Genomic DNA, 18,874 nt, shown 5'->3' on the forward strand with positions numbered 1-18,874 from the left:
TATATATATATTGATTGACATTATAAAAAAAAGCATCTATGAAAAAAAAAAACAAAAAACACCACATAAAAGTGATTACTTACTCTTTCTTCAGATGAAACTGTGGATGATGTTCTTGGTAGTAACTGGCAATTTCTGCGCATGAAATGTACGAGCGAGCGCATAAGAATCGACCACGTACCGAGCGATTCTCCATGCAAAATACATGGGCTTCGCAGACATCATCTATGTGTACTATTGGTATTTTTCCAAGCAATTCTTCCACGTACTTCATAAAACCGTATTGTATCTCCTTGTTTGTGAGCTGAGAAACCAACACTGCCACGCTACCGGGTACGAATGATAAAAGTGTATCCCCTCCAACAAGGCCACAGGCGAGGGTTACCACCTCAAATGGGTAACAATTTTTGTCCCCAAAGCTCAATATTTCTTTCTCCGTCAGTGTTTTTGAGTCTTGGTAGTCCTATTATAAAATAGCACAAGTATATATGTACGAGCATTGTCTCAATTTAGACTTGTGATCTTTTTTATTTTATTTTATTTTATTTATTTATTTATTTAAAGAACCAAAGAGAGAAGACAACTGGTATCAGAAACAATTAAAAAATACGAACTAAATTGACAGCCACTTATTAGTCACTCGATCTTATACCAAGACTCCAATATTATTAAAATATATAGAAAGAAAACTAGGAAATCTCAAGAGTAACCAAAAATAAGAGCAACAACGTAACTGATCAGGCAATTCAAAAACAAAAGTATTAGGAGAACTCGGCGGAATTGAGGAGAAAGATAACTAATCTTAACCTAGTATGTAAAAAAAAAAAAAAAAAAAGTCATCTTAAATAAGAATAAAGTAATTAAAATAATTACCTTAAGAAAATCATTACTATAAGGAATTGATAGATTCAAAGGCGTCCAACATGTTTCATCCATGAATTCCTTGAAAACACTTCCATCGTCTTTGAGTGGAGATGCAGCAACCACAGTGCCTGTGTAGATTAATCGCTTCACTGTTCCTGATCTTACACAAGACATTGCTATGCTCTTTGCCGCCGCAATCGTAGCTTCAGTCGTGTTCTCAAACTGATTAATTTCAGTCGTGATATAGAAGAGAGACAGACTAATTAGTGACATTCAAGAAATTAATTAAAATATTTTTTATTCATTATATATATATATGAAGAAAATTACTTGTACGTTACTTAGTAACATTTTTTCTAAGGTCAATAAAATTTCTAAAGACAAGGCCGTAATGAAGGAGCAAACCTGAGAGCCCTCAGTGTGGTGCAAGGGAGTTGCAACATGGAAGACGAATTCGCAGCCATGAATCGCACTCTCGAACTCGCCTGGGTTGTACATGTCGGCTTTGAACAGCGCTAACCTTGCATCCGCGCCCGGAAAGCTCTTCAGCAGGCTCACCTTGGACACATCATCTGAGCAAAAAATATTTCTCAATTTATTATATATGTTCTTGTCATATATAACAAGAAACAGGAAACACTACAGTAAAGGAGATAATTATAGAGATCAGAAATTGAAAGAAATAAATGTACCCAAGTTCCTTAGAGTCGCATGGACTGTGTATCCTCTGTCTAAAAGCTTCTTGACGAGCCAAGAACCAAGATAGCCAGCACCTCCAGTAACGCATACTTTGCAGCCATTACTCTTCTCCATGTTGCGAAAAAATAATGTGTAATGATCTCCTTTCACATCAAACTACACCTTTATATATAGTAAACACAATTCCATTTGATATGCGCTACTTAATTTGGCTAAAATTATCACTTTTTATTTTTTTTATTTTTTATGATATCATAGATATATATAAGTTAAACATTTCTTGGTACGTTTAATCTCATTGAAATTCCTCACTTTTCTTAAAATATACTTGAGAGGTGGAGTTGAGACAAACAATTACTTGTCCTCAGCCTTTGTTCTCACTTCTGACTCTCGGCAATGCATTTGGTATAAATTTGTCGGTCGGCATGTAGAGCCATGATATGCATAATTGTTTTTCATGATTTTCCTTTTTTATTATTTAAGAAAGCCCGTTGTCCGAGTCGTATTTGTTTTCTAGTCCTTGAATTTTTGCGACTGAGAGATACATTTTGCCGAATGTTTGGTGATAATATTTCTTCTTTTTGCCAAAGAAAAGAAAAAAAAATCTCCCGATGAGTTAGCCAAATCTATAATGCAAAGTTTCACGTTTTATTTCTTTTTTTTTTTTCCTTCTTTTTTCAAATCCTTGATTATGTCACTCGTAAGTGTTAATAATATTGCTTTTTAATCGGGGTCTCTCATGGTAAATTGAAAAAAAAAAAAAAATGCAAGTATATAAAAACTTACAAATTTATCATCCAATTGAAAAGCATTTCTAATCGTGTAGTGTCCATCATAGCTCCTGCACACAGACACACATATATGATCACATGATTTTATCTTTTTTTCCCCCCTTAACTAGAGGTGGACGAGATTTGAACTCCATAGATTAACACTACAACAAATATCATTATCAATAGCTGACCAAAAACGCTATTAAGCACTACTAATAGCGTTTTGTGAAGCGCTAGGACATCAGACGCTATTAAAAGTCCTAAGAAAACATAGCGTTCTAAGAGCGATAAAAAAAACGCTATAGAATTGAGGTCTTATAGCGTTTAAGACATTATTTTCAACATCTTACAACTATTTAGCATGACTACGGTACAGATCAATAGCTTTTTTTTCTTATTATGTTCATACTCTTGTAGCTTTTTAAAATTATTATTGATGTCCTTTTGAATTCATTCAAATAGATGGTGATTCCGAGCAACATCTTACATCCAAATCGGAACATTCAAATTAAAACATAAAAACATTCAACGTATCAATTGTTATCAGTATCTATCAAGTTGGCAATAAGATTACGTCTACAACATAAGTCATACAATGTCTAAAATCTTAACATTCAAAACAAGTAAAGAAAACATAGGAATAGCTAGAGATATCAAAGTATCCAAAACGTCTAGCTAAATGAAATGGTGAAGTAAATCCTTCCATCTTGACAAAAAAGTCATCTCCATTGTTTAACCTGTAAGAAAGTAATCCACTATCAAAACAATAATCAAATTCAGCTAAAACTTTCACTATTTAACCTGTAAATAAAGCAAGGACTAGTTACACTATTCACAACTACATAGCCACATCCACATATGTTTTGCAGTGAATTAGAGGAAACATGGCTTCAATGATGCACTAGGCAAAAATTTAATGTCAAACTTGTAAAAAAGAGAGTATCTTACATGTATTGTTATGTAGATAGAGAGATCCTACAAAGTAATCATAGGAGAAAAGGTTAAAGTTAGAGACCTTCTGCAATAATACAAAGTAATCACAGGGAGTGTTTGCAACATTATAATCAAAGCTTCCATTGATAAACATCATACAACTGAACAACAGAACAACTTTTACTATAAAGGCAGAAACTTGTGAACAAGAGCACTTGAGTTTCCCAGGACACTAATAACAAGTGCCTATGAGTTAACTCATATTTCATCTTGATTGCCAAGTAACAGCACAATTAAAATTCTAATGTCCAAAGTAGGTCACATTTTCAATAATGGACACACAATCATGAGAGTTAGAGATAAAGGAATACTAACCTTTGAGAAGCTACGACAAAATCTTTAAGAAACTACACTAAAGATTATAGATGCTTCACGGCTACACTTAAAACAACAAATAAGACAAGGCACCGCAACACCAATTTAAACATGTGTGGCAAAATAAGCAAACGTTAGCACTTGTCACTAAATAAACCATTCACAAGTTAAAACTGCAAAGAATTTCATTAATCAAAGCAAGAAATTCATTATCACAACAAAAGATTTAGCAAGGAACCCAATTAACAAAAAGAATCCAAAAGTACATGAGCAAATAGTACAGAGCCATCTTAAAAAATGATAAAGATAAAAGTCTCTAAAGAACCTTAACAAATAAATATCAGTCGTATGCAACATATAAAGCACAAGTCCAAATACCAAACAAACAAAGGGGAAAAAACAAAAGATTTCGTGTGATGATAAAGCTTACCTTAGCCACACTCCTATTTTCACGAGTCCAGATTCCAAAGATCATGTATACATCTCTATGGGTGTATACAACACATAAGGCTGTATAAGAAAGTCCAAAGACCTTTAGCTTCAAAGTTCAACAATATAAAAGAGTAACCAAAACGTCTTAAAATCCCTAACTTTATAACTGGTTTTATCTTGATTGTTATGCTTGTACATAGAAGACCTTACTAAGGGAGCAAATTCAATATTATGAATGAATGCAACAATCAACAGAATTTAACTCCAAATGAGCTATGGATGCATAATATTAGCCCAAAAGCAAGAATGGCATAATAGTAACACCATTTTTTTATCAACTTAAGTAAAATATAAGAATAGAAAACTTCATTAAACCTGAGGCAAATGACAACTAGCTTCCGTTTCTTGTTCCAGTCCAACAACGGGGACGTTATCCTGTCTTTCTCCTGCCGTGGAAGGACTTCAGCCAGCAGTCTACCCATTCTTCTCCAAAATTTAGAGCAACCACAGTTTAGAGTAAACAAAAATAACACCCAAAATGGAAGAGGTCATAATTCTCATCAAATAATGTACTTACAAAAACTCACCCAACACAATAAACGCTCTGAAAATCAAAATGACCCTCTCGAAGCACATTATGCAGTAGCTGCTGCTCCCTTGCTCCTCGGAGTCGCTTGTGTACCTATTAAAATTAGAACTTCAAATGAATAATGCACTGATATACTATTATATATGATGTTGAATTTTAAAAGTACACCAAATAGTCAAATACCACCTTCACTATATAATTCACTAATCCATACAATAAGGAAAGTAATCAATCTATAATATTGCTTTCAACTTACCAACTATTTGTTCACAATATACGAAGTTCAGAGCAAGTCTAGAAAGCAAAAGAACCAAAAGCTAGCTAGCTATTAGAGGGAATGTGACTAGTCGTCAAATTTTTCATAAGTTAGAAGTTTTAAAAATCTTCATTCATTTTGAGCTCCAACTTTAGCAAAACTACATCCAACAACTGAACAAATTATCGATTGACCTGTAGGAAATAACAAAAGCCAACAAAATAACAAATGAACACATGCTAAATCAAAAATCCAAAAAAAGTTTCTAGGCAACTAGTAGAAGGTAAGAGCATTAAACCTATAAGATTAAATGACAACAGATTGACGGATAAGCAAAAAACTTATTTGAGTCGATCTACCATTCCCTTCAAAACCAAAATCCCAGAACATGATCAAAGTAAGCAACTTTAGAAATTACCCCTCTTACGATAGCATACAGGTCATGACTCATGTGTCAACAAGATACTTACTAGGTCAGGAAAATGTGAGCCTATTGAAACCAACAACCAAGATGCAGCTCTTTGCCAGTCAGTGCTTAGTGCCTAAAATAGCATTTCAATGAATCACGAGAGCAGTTTCATGAATTTTTCACTACACATTAAATCTAAAAGACCCAAATGCCAACAAGCAACTAGTTAAGTATAGACTACTTTTGACTCTAATCACACCATCACAGAATTAAAATCAAACAAGAGCTAACATAGTAATAAACTGCCAACATAGCTTCAAAAAGAATACTCCTACAAGTACAAATAAATCAATCAACTGATAATCAAATCCATAATTCATTCCCTTTCGGCTTTACCTTGGAGGAAATCATCTCGGCCGTGGCAATCTTAGCAAGCTTAGCCATGAAAGAAGGATCAAGATCCTTCTTGTCCAACACCCGAGCTCCAAATGCCATTACTTGAAAAACACCAGCCATGTTCCCAAAGAGCTAAAAAAATCAAAAATGGAGGAAAAAAAGAAAAAATAATCAAGACGACAGAAGAACGGGAAATGATGAGAAAACTGAACCCAAATTCCATAGACCAGAAAATCACCCGACGTCCTCCTGGTGAAACCGCCGAGCAACAGTCAAGAATCAGAACCAGATTCCTAGAATCGAAAAAACTCTATTAATTAATTCCAAAACTTCAGAATTCACTGTAATCATGCGTAATTATAATGTATATGAAAATATATATGGAGAGAGTACAGAGCGGCAATTTCCTCGAGAGAAGCCATGGAGGCCTTTCTGACCATGGGAGATTCATCGGCAAGAGAAGAAACCAGAACCTGTACGGCCTCTGAGAACAGAGAATTCGAACACGAACGAACAATTCAAAGATCAAATGGCGGTGGAAGAAAACTGGAAGCGAAAATGTAGTACACGAATTCAACAGCAATACAATTCATCGAATTCAACTGCTCTACACCTTTGGGAGTGAAAATGCAAAACACGAAATTTCTAAATAAAACAGAGAAATGGAGAACAGAGAGAGAGTGAAATGTGAACCTCTTTGGGTAACGGAGCTTGGAGTAGGAAGAGAGCTTCACGGGCCTTTGATCTTCCATCTACGACCTAATCTTCACAAAATCACGTCCATATTGGGTAGTTTTCTACGATTTAGGGCTCGGATTCAAAGCGAAATTAGAGCTTAGATGAGGGAGGGGAACCAATGGAGGCTCATGGGCGGCGAGATTGAGCGACGCGAACGATAGAGAGGAAGCAATGGAGGCCTCTGTTCTAGAGTGGGGAAAGCTTTTGTTCGTATGGGAATTTGAGTAGCAAGCAGAGCAAACAAAAAAAGAGTATATACAATAAACTAGCTAAAATTTCATAAACTTATATATATACATATTATAACTATTTTGAAACGCTATTATGTATAGTTGAAAAAACCTTTAATAACGGTTTTTTAGAAACGTTATAACTAACAGTTATAAAAAGCGTGTTCTGCGTAGTAAAGTAACCGGTATCAAGTATAATTAAGTGTTAATTTAGCATTAAACTATGATAAAATTTTTGTTGGCGGCTAAATTATCATATAAACATATGCTACTCAATTAGCTAGGATTACCCTATCCAAGAAAACAAGAAATCATCAAGATTAGTGCTTTTGACAACAACGTTTTTTTTTCCCCCCTTTTCTTATAATTCATTTGACAACAGCTCATAATGTCCGGTATATAAACATTTATATATGGGGAGAGAGAAATGACCCATTAAATTTAGAATCTACCCAAACACTATTTATTTATCAAGAGAGTAATGACACATTAAATTTAGAATCTACCTCAACGCTATTTATTTGTCAAACTTGGTCTTGGCTACCGCCGACTAGACACTAACTAGATGAATTTTTGCATATATGAAAACAATACGACATAGAGTTTAACAGATCATAAAACTGTACTCTTTCAATATTATTATTTGAACAGACAGCAAGAGAGTACTAAAAGGAAGGGGACAAACAAGTTGTGGTATGGTTTCGGCGTCATTAAGTAATTAAATAGAGAAGCTATATAATTGTATGTAGGAATTATCAAGAAGTTGCAGCAAATATTACTATATAGTATATTGAAGAGAATAAAATAAGCCAAATGTAACAAGTCGATCTGATAAAAACAAAAAACTTTAATCGATATTTGACCTATGTACTTCTTTATAGGAATTCACCCGGTGCGCGTTGTCTTTTTGCCAAAACTTTCACCGTTTCAATTAATGGATGCAAATTTAGTTGGAATGTATACTAGTTGTCTTTATATTAGTTTTCCTCTCTCGTTATTTACTGAAAAGAAAAAAAAAAGAAAAAAAAAACTCTGGCCGTTTGAACGCAGGAGTGAGTGACTTATTTCAAAATTTACCTACCATTTGGCGCGATATATATATATATATATATATATAATTTTTGAAGTGAGAACCTTGAAGGTCTCAATACATAATATGTTTAAATAAATGAGGAGAGGAAATAATTAACCTCAAAGGACTCTTAGCGAAAGCCAACTAGATTGGCACCCATTGAAGAAATTTTTTCCACACTCAGCTCCAAATCAAATTAACCATAATATATATATATATATATATATATATATCGCATTCTCTTGGTTTATGCCAAGGTGAAATATATATACTTAATACCGTTAGATTAGTTTAAATCACAGAAGCCAACGCGTAATACATTAACCAAGTTTACAAACCTCAATCTCTGAATAGATCAAACATGATACAAAGCTTGAAGTACAATACAAACAGTAAAAATAGAAGTTTGGTTTGACAAGTTAAAGGAGAGCAGAAAAGAAAAAATAAAAAAAATAAAAAACAAAACAGAGTTTTATATTACTAGAGATCACCCAATCTCTTCGCACAACTAATGCTATCATCCAATATCATCTTGGCGTCGTACTTGTATACAAAGCCCTTCTCAATAAGCTTTGAGGAATCTAACGCAATTTTCCTCTTTGGCCCCTCCAAGTACCTGAAACATCAAAACCCAAATACATAGTGCTTTTTCTTAAACCGTGATTATATTTTAAAAATAACTTACATGAAAAATGAAAAATTTATTTAATTGTAGGTATAGTCTAATAGAGAATTAAATTAATGTATTTAATTGTAATTATCTCTCCTAGGATTCTCCTCTAAATAGGATATTCTGTTAATATATTCCCTAAGCTACTTACCCGATTTTGTTAGATTTGTTAATATTAGTTACCGGATTTTTGTAACTGATTGATTCTCTTGTAATCCTACAAATACCTCCTAACATCAATGAAAAGGAAGATATATCATTTCATTATCTCATATAGTCTACCGGTAATTTCTGATCAAACTGCATCATAAAGTGTAGAATTCTAAATTTCATACCCCCACATTCAAATAAATGAATAAATAGTAATAATACTTAAAATCAATTACTTACTCTTTCTTGACATGGAATTGTGGATAATTTCGTTGATAGTAGCTAGCAATTTCCACGCATGAGATGCAGGAGGTAGCGCATAAGAATCTGCCGTGGATGGAAGGATTCTCCATGCAAAATATATGGGCTTCACACACATCATCTATGTGGATAATAGGCACCTTGCCGATCAATTCCTCTAAGTACTTGAGTGAATTGTAATAGACTTCATTGTTTGTTAGCTGAGAATAAAACATTGCCGTGCTAGCCGGTGCGAAAGGCAAAACTGTTTCTCCTCCGACAAGGCCACACGCAAGGCTTACCACCTCCAATTGGCCGCCACTTTTGTTGCCCAAGTAGTGCTCCAATAGTTCTTTCTCGGCTAGAGTCTTTGAATCTTGATAGGCCTATATTTAAACAGTACACAATGTTTGGAAAAAATATATATGAGCGTCTCAAGAGATTTTATTTTTGTTATGGAGCCAATTAGCTGCTGTTACATAACAGCCGGGTTGAGCCGATCTATCTTGGGTTTGGTAAAAGAAAATTTGTAATATTTTATTTCATGTTTAAGCATGTCGCATTATGTAGATCTTTAAACTACTATAAGATGGTTATTTTATTTCATGTTTATATTATGCTTATATTATAAATAAATTTTAGTTGCGGTCGACATAGACATAACCTGGCATAGTTTGACTGTAAATCAACACCCAAGTATAACTTGAGGTGCAGAGTTAAAATCACCTTCTTCCAAGTTCAAACGTATTATATAATGGTATGACATGTAAACATATCATAGGACAATAGGTTTAATAAGGCCAAGTGTTAGCTTAGAATGGTATTACTTAAACAAACACGATGCGTCTGACTCTGCCTAGAACTAATTTTATTTTAACAATTTATGTAGCAATCAAATATATTTCTCGAAAGCAGCTTGAATCTGTAATGAGAGTTAAAAAAAAAGTTGTAATACAAGAGAAACAACATAGAAACGACAAAATACAGTTATACTACTTCATTGAAAAGAGCAAGAGATGATTAAACAAGCTTATCTTTTTAGTCTCCCATAAGAGAATATTAAACAAGCTTATCTTTTTAGTCTCCCATAAGAGAAAGTGACTTAATTATTTTTAGTTGATCAATCTCCGCAAGAAACACTTAGATATTAATTAAACACAAAAATAATCATCAAAAAATTAGTAATTAAACAATTTTTTTTTTTTTTTTTTTACCTTGAGGGCATCATTACTGTAAGGAATTGGGATATCCAACGGAGTCCAACAGGTTTCATCCATTAAGTCCTTAAAACCACTCCCGTCGTCTCTCAATGGAGAAGCAGCAACCACACTGCCTGTGTAGATTAGTCGCTTCACGGTTCCCGATCTCACACACGACTCTAACATGCTCTTTGCCCCGGCTATTGTGGCCTCAGTCATGTTCTTGTACTAGTAATTTAATAAGTCGGAAAATATATGTGTAGAACAAACATATCATGACATATTTAATTATATATTGGAGTGAAATAATATATTAATTATGTTAATCAAGAGCAAATTAAAAAGTTACGTACCAGATCCGATCCACGGGTGTGTTGCAAGGGAGTTGCGACGTGGAAGACATATTTGCAGCCTTGAATGGCATTCTCAAATTCATGTGGTTTGTAAATGTCAGCTTTGAACAACACCAATCTTTTCTCTGCGCCAGTGAAGCTCTTCAGAAGTCTTACCTTGGACTCATCACCTTTGATACACCCAAATTAGAATGTTATTAACACACCTATACAGAGATCTAGAGAGAGAGAGTGAGAGATCTAGAGAGAGAGAGAGTACCCAAGTTCCTTAGAGTTGCATGAACAGTGTATCCCTTGTGCAAGAGCTTGTTGATGAGCCAAGAAGCAATATAGCCCGCACCTCCGGTGACGCATACTTTGCATCCATTCTTCTCCATTGTTGCAAATCGGTCTATGCGCGCATGATCCACTTTTATATTATAATGTATAACTATTTGGTTATTTATATAGATCAGCCATACTTGGCATGGTTGAATTAATTAATAAAAAAAATTATAAAAGTCTAATTACTCAACAGAACTTTCATATATAATTATAACTGAAAAAGATGGTTTGAGTTGGGAATATCTAGAGAAAATCATCATACGTAGACCTTGTCTGGAGGAGGGAAAAGTAATTGGATGGAGAGGGGTGAGGGATCAGCGAAGTGATTTTGAAGTCATAGTTGTTTAGTAGGAGAGAAGATAGAAAGGAATAAATTAGATGGGAATTTTTAAATTGTTTTAAAAAAAAAAAAATAAAAAAAAAATAAAAACTTTTAATTTATTCTCTCTCAAAATGAAAGAATTATATATAGTCGAGAATCTATACCAAACACAATAAGAGCTTGTTTTACAGCGTGAAAAAGTGAGAGGAGGAACATAGGTGGAGTATTAGTGGAAGAATTTTGGGAGATGCAATTGTCTGATAGGAGCGAAAGGAGGAGTAAATAAATTGGATGAGGTATTTAAAATTCTTTTAAGGGACTGCAATTATAAAAATGGATAAGAGAAGAAAATCGTGCGAGATACAATAAGAGCTCATTTGGTAGGAGCGGAAAAAGTGGAGGGATGGAAAGGGGTGAGAAGATACCTACAAGGATTTTGGTACTTATGGTTGTTTGATAGGAGAGAGAGAGAGAAAGCTATGAATTAACTAAAGGATTTTTAAAAGAAATCCCAATTCCAATCTCACTTAATATATAGAGTAATTACACTAGGAAGAAATTCATACCAAACACATTAAAAAAAAAAAAAAAAAAAAAGAGAGAGATATTCTCCCCCCTCTCTATTTTTCCTCACTTTGATAGTTTGATTTTATGATTTTCTTTTCTCTTCTTATTTTCATCGATCTTACTAAACAAACCCTTAATTATTGAATTCCAATAATGCAATGCTCAGCTTTTATATAATGCCCATATGAAACGCGCGATTACTATATGCATCACATGATGCTTATTTTATTTTTTTTGTTTAAATGTGAAAGAACTCCAAACGAATAAAGTATGCATAAGCTATAGCGTGCGAGTTTCAACTCGTATTCTGGAAATAAATAAACTAACATGTCATTTGGTTTATATCTAATAAATAAACAATAGTTACTATGAAAGTTTCAACGATTCATATAAAGAACGTCACGTGAAGTAGTACCACTAATAAAATGTAGACTCCACGTATGAATCTCACTCTTTAGTAGAGGGTGGTGCTTAACGCTGTCAGCGCGAAATCTGTGCCATGTGGAGAAGTAGAAAACTTGCTGGAAAAAAAGGCATAAACAAAAGAACAGTTGCTTGCTTACTCTTGCGTGACGTGAAACCAAGGATAATCTGTTGAAAGTATCTAGCAATTTCAGCAGATGGGACAAACGAGCTTGCGCATAAGATTCGACCTCGGACGGATGGATTCTCCATGCAGAAAATATGGGCTTCGCAAACATCATCAATGTGAATTAATGGCACTTTTCCCATCATCAATGTGAAAGTATCAGTATACAATTTGTATGTGCATTAAATGGATATCAAGATAATTTTTTTAAATGATTATTTTGATGAGAAGATCTATATGAAATAACCCGAAGAATTTGTATTGTCTGTAAATGAGAATAAGGTTTGCAAGTTAGTCAAATCACTTTATAGATTAAAGCAAGCACCAAAACAATAGCATGAGAAATTTGACAATATTATTTTATCTCATGGTTTTAAGCATTATAATACGGATAAATGCATATATTCTAAATTTAAAAATGATTTTGGTGTGATTATATGTTTGTATGTTGATGACTTGCTTATCTTTGGAATAAACGTGCATAGTGTTAATGACACTAAGAAGTATTTAATTTCACAATTTAAGATGAAAGATCTTGGTGAAACAGATATTAGCTTGGGTGTAAAGGTGAGGAAGCATAGTGGGGATTACTCGTTATGTCAATCTCATTACATTGAGAGTGTGCTTCTTAAAGTTAATAATTTGAAGTTTAAAAAAGTAAATACTCCATATAATTCTAGTATTAAATTACTAGAGAATGAGGGTCGAGCGATAGCACAACTAGAGTATGCTAGTGCGATTGGAAGCTTGGTGTATGCTATGAATTGTACAAAGACCGACATAGCTTTTGTGGTGGGCAAAATGTATAGATTCACGAGTAACCTAGGTGTTGAGCATTAGAATGCAATTGGTAGAGTACCTGATTATCTTAGAAGAACCATTAATTTGTGTTTGTCTTGTAATGATTATCTGACGATACTAGAAGGGTACTTAGATGCAAGTTGGATAACAAGTACTAGTGATAATAAATCCACCGGCAGTTTGGATTTTCACAATTGCAGGAGAAGCCATGTCATGGGCTTCAAAACAACAAACTTGCATAAGTCACTCAACAATGGAGAGTGAATTTATAGCACTTGCCGCTGAGGGCGAAGAAGCGGAATGACTGAGAAATTTATTATTAGATACTGAGTTGTGGCCTCAACTGACGCCATCTATTTCTTTATACTGTGATAGTGAAGCTACTTTGTCTAAAGCTTATAACAAGGTTTTAAAATGGAAAGTCTGGACATATTAGCTTGAGGCATGAATATGTGAAACAATTGATAACCGATGAAATTATCAATATTGTTTATGTTAGAACTAATAAGAATCTAGTGGATCCTTTGACGAAAGGCCTTTCGAGAGACTTAGTCAAGGAAACATCTAGTGGAATGAGATTGAAACCTTTCTTTGAAAAGAGTCACCAATGATAGTATCCCAGTTATGTAATAGTTGTACTACTATTTCATAGCTAAATAGGTAAAAACAAGTCATTATTATGTGATCGAGTTAGTACCAAAACATTTATTAGTCCCTTTTAGGACGTCGGTACAAAATAGCTACGTGGTTGAGATTGAGTTTATACTTTTAATGAAATTTGAGTCTCATAATAGCGCGCGGCCTACACTGCTCTCGGGTTTGTTGGTTCAGGCATGAGCGCTGCAGTGGATAAATATCCACTGCAGTGGATTTTTCTACAGTAACCTAATTTCGAGTGTTTTGTGATCTGAAATGTTCTAAACTTGTGCATCTATTAGTGATATGTTTTTACACATTTCTGAATACCTATGAGCAACAAAATTAACTGTTATAATAGGTGGTTTAATTCATGAAAAGATACCATCATAATGAAGATGTATCTTTAAGTGAAAGGTTGTGTTGCTTAAGATGGTTGTGTTGTTTCATTAAATGGCACTTTTTTTTTTATTAATTCTCCAGAAAATTTACAGACATTCATTCTTGTTCTGAAACATCATATTATTTTTGGATATTGTGTTTAACGAATTGTTGTATCCTGATGGTATTTTGTTATTAAACTCTTTAGTAAACCTTAAGAAGTGAGGGCAAATAAAACCTTAAAATGAATGCATTCCTCATACGCCTCAAACCGAGAATTGTTTCCATTCTTTTCTTCCTCTAAACACTCAAATTCTCTAACATGTGGTTCAGCCATGGTGATTTTTTAGATTTGTTTTTGAAAATTGAAAGGAAATGGGAAAGGAGAGGAAGGTTTATATAGAGTGAGACAGGCTAGTGACTATGTATATATTTAGTACCTACTTCGTTGGTGAGTTGTGTTAAATTCTCATGATCGATTTTCAAGTTTTCAACTATGGTAGAAAGGGAAACTCTGGAGAAGGAATTTTATTATTATTATTATTATTTAGAGTTGTTGCAGCTATTTTCTACATATTTTGATGGGTCATAATATTAATAAATGGGTGCGTTTGTGCCGTGTGGCGGACATGTGTGGGTATTATTTATAATTCGCCTGAAAAAGCATATCAATCATGGCACGTTTGAGAAGTGATTTCATGTCTTATGTGTTGGGCTTGTGGCTTAAATTGAGCCCATAAACATTGTTTTGTTTTTGGTTTGGGCCAAGGCCCATAGCTTTCCCTATCAGCAAGCCATGCCGACATTTACCTAAGCATATACATTGATATATGCATATGGTTTAGCAGTAGCAGCCGCAAGAGTGTACAGAGCAGCCGCACAATTTGGTTATTCCATTGATACACAAATTTCTCTCTTTTACTTCTTTGAGGGAGATTTAGTCAGAGATTATTTTTTTGATATTTGGTATTCTTGCTTTCGGCTTGAGAGATTTTGAGTGTATTTAGAATTTGGGTGGTGAGAGATTTTTGATAGGCTTTTGTAATCTCTTTTGGTTATAGTGGAATTTTTTCGTCATTTCTGTTCGTGGACGTAGGCCAAAAGCCGAACCACGTTAAATCCTTTTGTCTCTTGGATTTTTCTGTTATTCATATTTTGTTTTGAATCCGTTTAATTTGACGTTTGGCATAACAACTGGTATCGGAGCTATGGTTTATTCATCAAATTATTTTGGGTTTCTAGCTTCTGCAATGCGACGAGATATGAAATTATAAAATTCGACGAGAAGAATAAGCTTGAAAGTATATATATGACTATGTCTCTCACCAATCGGCTCTATCTGAAACAGTGTTTGTGCATTATTCGGATGTTACAAAATTTTGGGATCACTCATTCATGGCATTTGCGTTCGGGTCATGTGAGTAATATGGGGATGTCAGTTTTGACGCTTGTTGATGACTACGATGGTGTGCAATTTGGTGAGTGTTACGAGTTCTGCGATAAGAAGATAGTGAGACACCTTACTATTTGGGATTTGCCACAATAGTTGTTAGTCACATATAGTATGAATTCAACTCTCTTTGGGAAAGCTTGTTGTTTGCTTTCTATGTTTGGTTTTCCAGTCTGCTATTTAGTTAGGTCTCCATCAACTGCATTTAAATTGAAGACTTCATTTGAGGTATGGTTTGGATGCTCTGTTGATTTTGTTTTGAGTTTTAGTTGTTCTGTTTGTGCTCATGTGAATGATGGTAAGCTTGAGCGAAGGACAAACACATTCTTAGGATTTGAGTTTGGAGTGAACGGCTATTGGTTGTAGTTTGTTGAGCCAAAGTCATCAAGTTTGGTAATTCGCAGAGTTGATAATTTTGCCATCCTATTTGAAAATAAGGAGTTAGTAGTTGTATATAAAGATTCCCATGTTCGTGAGCAGGTAGAGCTTGACAATCTGATATGTATTGCATTAGTTGTGACACATTTAGTGATCAAGTTGGTTGCTATTTGGAAGTTCAGGCGTTGCTTGGACTTATTTGGTGTTGCAAATTGGAATTAGCCCTACGGGATTTTGGAGGAGATGGTGAAGGAGTTTCATTATTTGGGCTTGGCTTAATTTTCGTTAAAGTGGAGATTGTTAGGCTTGTAACTTAAATTAAGCCCATAAGCATTGTTTTGTTTTTGGTTTGAGCCAAGGCCCATATCCTTCCCTATCAGCAAGCCTTGTCGACATTTACCTAAGCATATACATTGATATATGCATGTGGTTTAGCAGTGGCACCTGCAAGAGTGTATAAAGCAGCCGCACTGTTTGGTTATTCTATTGATACACAAGTTTCTCTCTGTTGCTTCTTTGACTGAGATTTGGTCAGATGATTTATCTCTTTGATATTTGGCATTCTTGTTTTTGGCTTGAGAGATTTTGGGTGTATTCCAAATTGGGTGGTAAAAGATTTTTGATAGACTTTTATAATCTCCTTTAGTTATAGTGGAATTTCTTCACTGTTTTTGTTCGTGAACATAGGCCAAAAGTCGAAATACGTAAAATCCTTTTGTCTTTTAGATTTTTCTGTTATTCATATTTTATTTTGAATCTATTTAATTTAACGTTTTGGCACAACATTATGTTATCATTGTTTTATTCCTCTTCATCAAGCGTTCATCACCAGCTTCTCTTAGGACTCATTTAGCCCTTAGTATTGAGATTCGACCTTTTGTTTTATCAAAGCCACACATGTCCCTTTCTTATTTCTTAGCGTGCATTTAGAGTAAGGATTTGTGTCATGGTTAAAATCATGGTTCGTGACTTGCTACAGTGTTTTCTCTCACAAAAAATACACATAAACTGAAAATTGTTCTTAATCATGTTTTAAACTCATGAACCAAACGTCCACTAACTGTAGCTATTTTGTAGGACCATCTTGAATGTAAATACTATATTAATATAGTTAAAAACAGTGACGATGTCATAAATTTTGTTCAGAGAGGCTTGAGTTAAATGAAGGTTTTAAATTTTTTTTTCTAAAATTTTAAACTAAATTAATAATATAATAAATACTTATCAAAATCTCATAATTTTTCTTTTACTATTTGTTTCTTTAAATTCTATTAATCAGTGGATTTTTTTTTATTTCTTTCTTCATATATATAAATTTTTATATTTTAAATTATAATGTATACGATCAAAAATTTTAAATAATAAGACATAACTGAAAGTGAAACAATTATTGTGAGTTAAATTTTTAAAAACATTTGCATAAAATGCTAATTATATAAAAACCAGAAAAAGTGAGGGATTTGAAATTTGAAAAAGTTCAGGAGGGGGTTAAATAACAAAAAGTAGAGACATAACTACAATTTTGAAACAAAGAACGAATGTTGGTTAAAAAGAACGTAGCTGTGATGATTAAATTAAAAAACTAATATATCAACTAATAGTAAGCCAATGTTAAAATTGCTATATATTTGTTATATTTTATGATAAATTTGTCAGTAAATATAAAACATGTCAGATTTAACAAAAAAAACTAACATTGCATCGCAGAGCAATTTTTTCACTCAGCATTTGGTATTAACACGTCAAATTAACATCGGAGATTTTCCGTTCACTTCACCGATTTGAGTTTAGAATTTGAGTTTTGTTACAGTAAAAAGTTCTCAGAAACAGTCACATTTACCTTTTTTGCTACAGTAAAAAGCTCTCACATAAAATCGCATCTCAACTCGAATTACAAACTTAAATCAGCGAAGTGAACGGGCTAGATTATATTCTTCTATTTATGAAAATTGCTTTATGTAAAACTAGTAATAGAATCAGCACTAGTATTGGAGGGGGTCAAATATAAATTGGTAGAATCAGTTCCTCAATAAGCATAAGGGCTATTTACTATATATCCTCACTTGGTTCACATATTTATATTGTGTGGTTTGAATTTTTTGGTTAAAATCATGTAAGTTTAAAAAAGTACGGTTTATAAATATATATTTCCTTTTTAGGTGGAATATGGAATAAAATTTGAAGTTTGGATGTCGAAACCAAGTTTCGATATGTGTCCAATTATCATCTAAATAATAAATTAAAATTTATTTAACAAATAATAAATCTAATCAAAATAAATAAATAAAAAGGTAATTTAAGGAGATTTTCTCCGGTAGCGTCTCCATATAAGAAGGGTCAGTTTCTAATAGTTAGATCTGGTCAAGATAATATCATATTAAAAAATATAAAAAATAGACAATTTATGATACAGATACGCCAATTGAAAATAGAGAACTATTGACAAATAATTTATGGTGTAGATTCGTCAGCTGAAAATAAGAAAAAATTGGTATTAACAAGGCATGTTTAAGGCCCATTTTGAGGCCCATATTGGAATGGGGCCCAATTAGATTTTGGGACAGGTCTCGATGGATTTGTGTTCTCCATCACGAGGAGATCGAAATCGGATATTCACAGACTCAAAATAGATATTGGGTGAATGAAAAATTGATACTCTAAGTATGTCACTTGGAATTGTTAAATTAGTTAAAAATTACAAAATCTCACATTAGCTAGAAATGAAGCATTGGTGGTGTATGTAAGTGATTGCATGTATACCTGAGAGGCTCTCTCACGCGCAAGGGGGCGCCCGCAACCTACGGACATGAATGCCGGACCAAAAAGCTCACTTCGTGTGGGTCTTGTCTTGCAATTTTTATTTTATTTTTGCCCAAAACCTTCCAATCAAAATCGTTTGGCCTGAGCTTAATTGTATGCTGGTTAATGAGCTTAATGGTGAGTAATGAGGAAAAACTGAATTTGCCATGGTTAATGAGTTTAATGGCTTCAGTTTTTCATCATCAAATTCTAAATCTATGTGAGGAATTGTGGCCGGATTCACCTTGG

At 33.7% G+C, this 18,874-nt stretch overlaps 3 protein-coding genes across 3 annotated transcripts in view; all 3 read right to left on the reverse strand.

The window, feature by feature from the left end:
* The window catches only part of LOC21400589 (putative anthocyanidin reductase), a 1,934-nt gene extending 257 nt beyond the window's left edge, over positions 1-1,677 (reverse strand). The window contains exons 1-4 of the mRNA XM_010097489.2: positions 1,557-1,677; positions 1,270-1,436; positions 874-1,086; positions 84-463 (exon numbers count right to left, since the gene is read on the reverse strand). Of these exons, the coding sequence (XP_010095791.2) occupies positions 84-463; positions 874-1,086; positions 1,270-1,436; positions 1,557-1,677 (881 nt within the window). The remainder of the gene's footprint in view (positions 1-83; positions 464-873; positions 1,087-1,269; positions 1,437-1,556) is intronic.
* Positions 1,678-3,960: 2,283 nt separating this feature from the next.
* Positions 3,961-6,478, reverse strand: LOC21400590 (protein SHOOT GRAVITROPISM 6). Its single transcript, XM_024165196.1, has 9 exons — positions 6,433-6,478; positions 6,120-6,210; positions 5,965-6,019; positions 5,727-5,858; positions 5,392-5,463; positions 4,664-4,758; positions 4,442-4,559; positions 4,075-4,182; positions 3,961-3,969 (listed from the first exon to the last, which is right to left on the reverse strand). Exons 1-9 carry the CDS (start codon positions 6,476-6,478, stop codon positions 3,961-3,963), a joined length of 726 nt encoding a protein of 241 aa, XP_024020964.1.
* A 1,702-nt stretch (positions 6,479-8,180) lies between these two features.
* Positions 8,181-10,762, reverse strand: LOC112091475 (putative anthocyanidin reductase). Its single transcript, XM_024165204.1, has 5 exons — positions 10,638-10,762; positions 10,379-10,548; positions 10,041-10,253; positions 8,827-9,212; positions 8,181-8,382 (listed from the first exon to the last, which is right to left on the reverse strand). The coding sequence occupies exons 1-5, from the start codon at positions 10,753-10,755 to the stop codon at positions 8,247-8,249; spliced, it is 1,023 nt and encodes a 340-aa protein (XP_024020972.1). The 5' UTR covers positions 10,756-10,762; the 3' UTR covers positions 8,181-8,246.
* Positions 10,763-18,874: the final 8,112 nt, after the last annotated feature.

This window comes from Morus notabilis, unplaced genomic scaffold (genome assembly GCF_000414095.1).
Source record: "Morus notabilis unplaced genomic scaffold, ASM41409v2 Scaffold355, whole genome shotgun sequence".
Classification (NCBI taxonomy): Eukaryota; Viridiplantae; Streptophyta; class Magnoliopsida; order Rosales; family Moraceae; genus Morus; species Morus notabilis.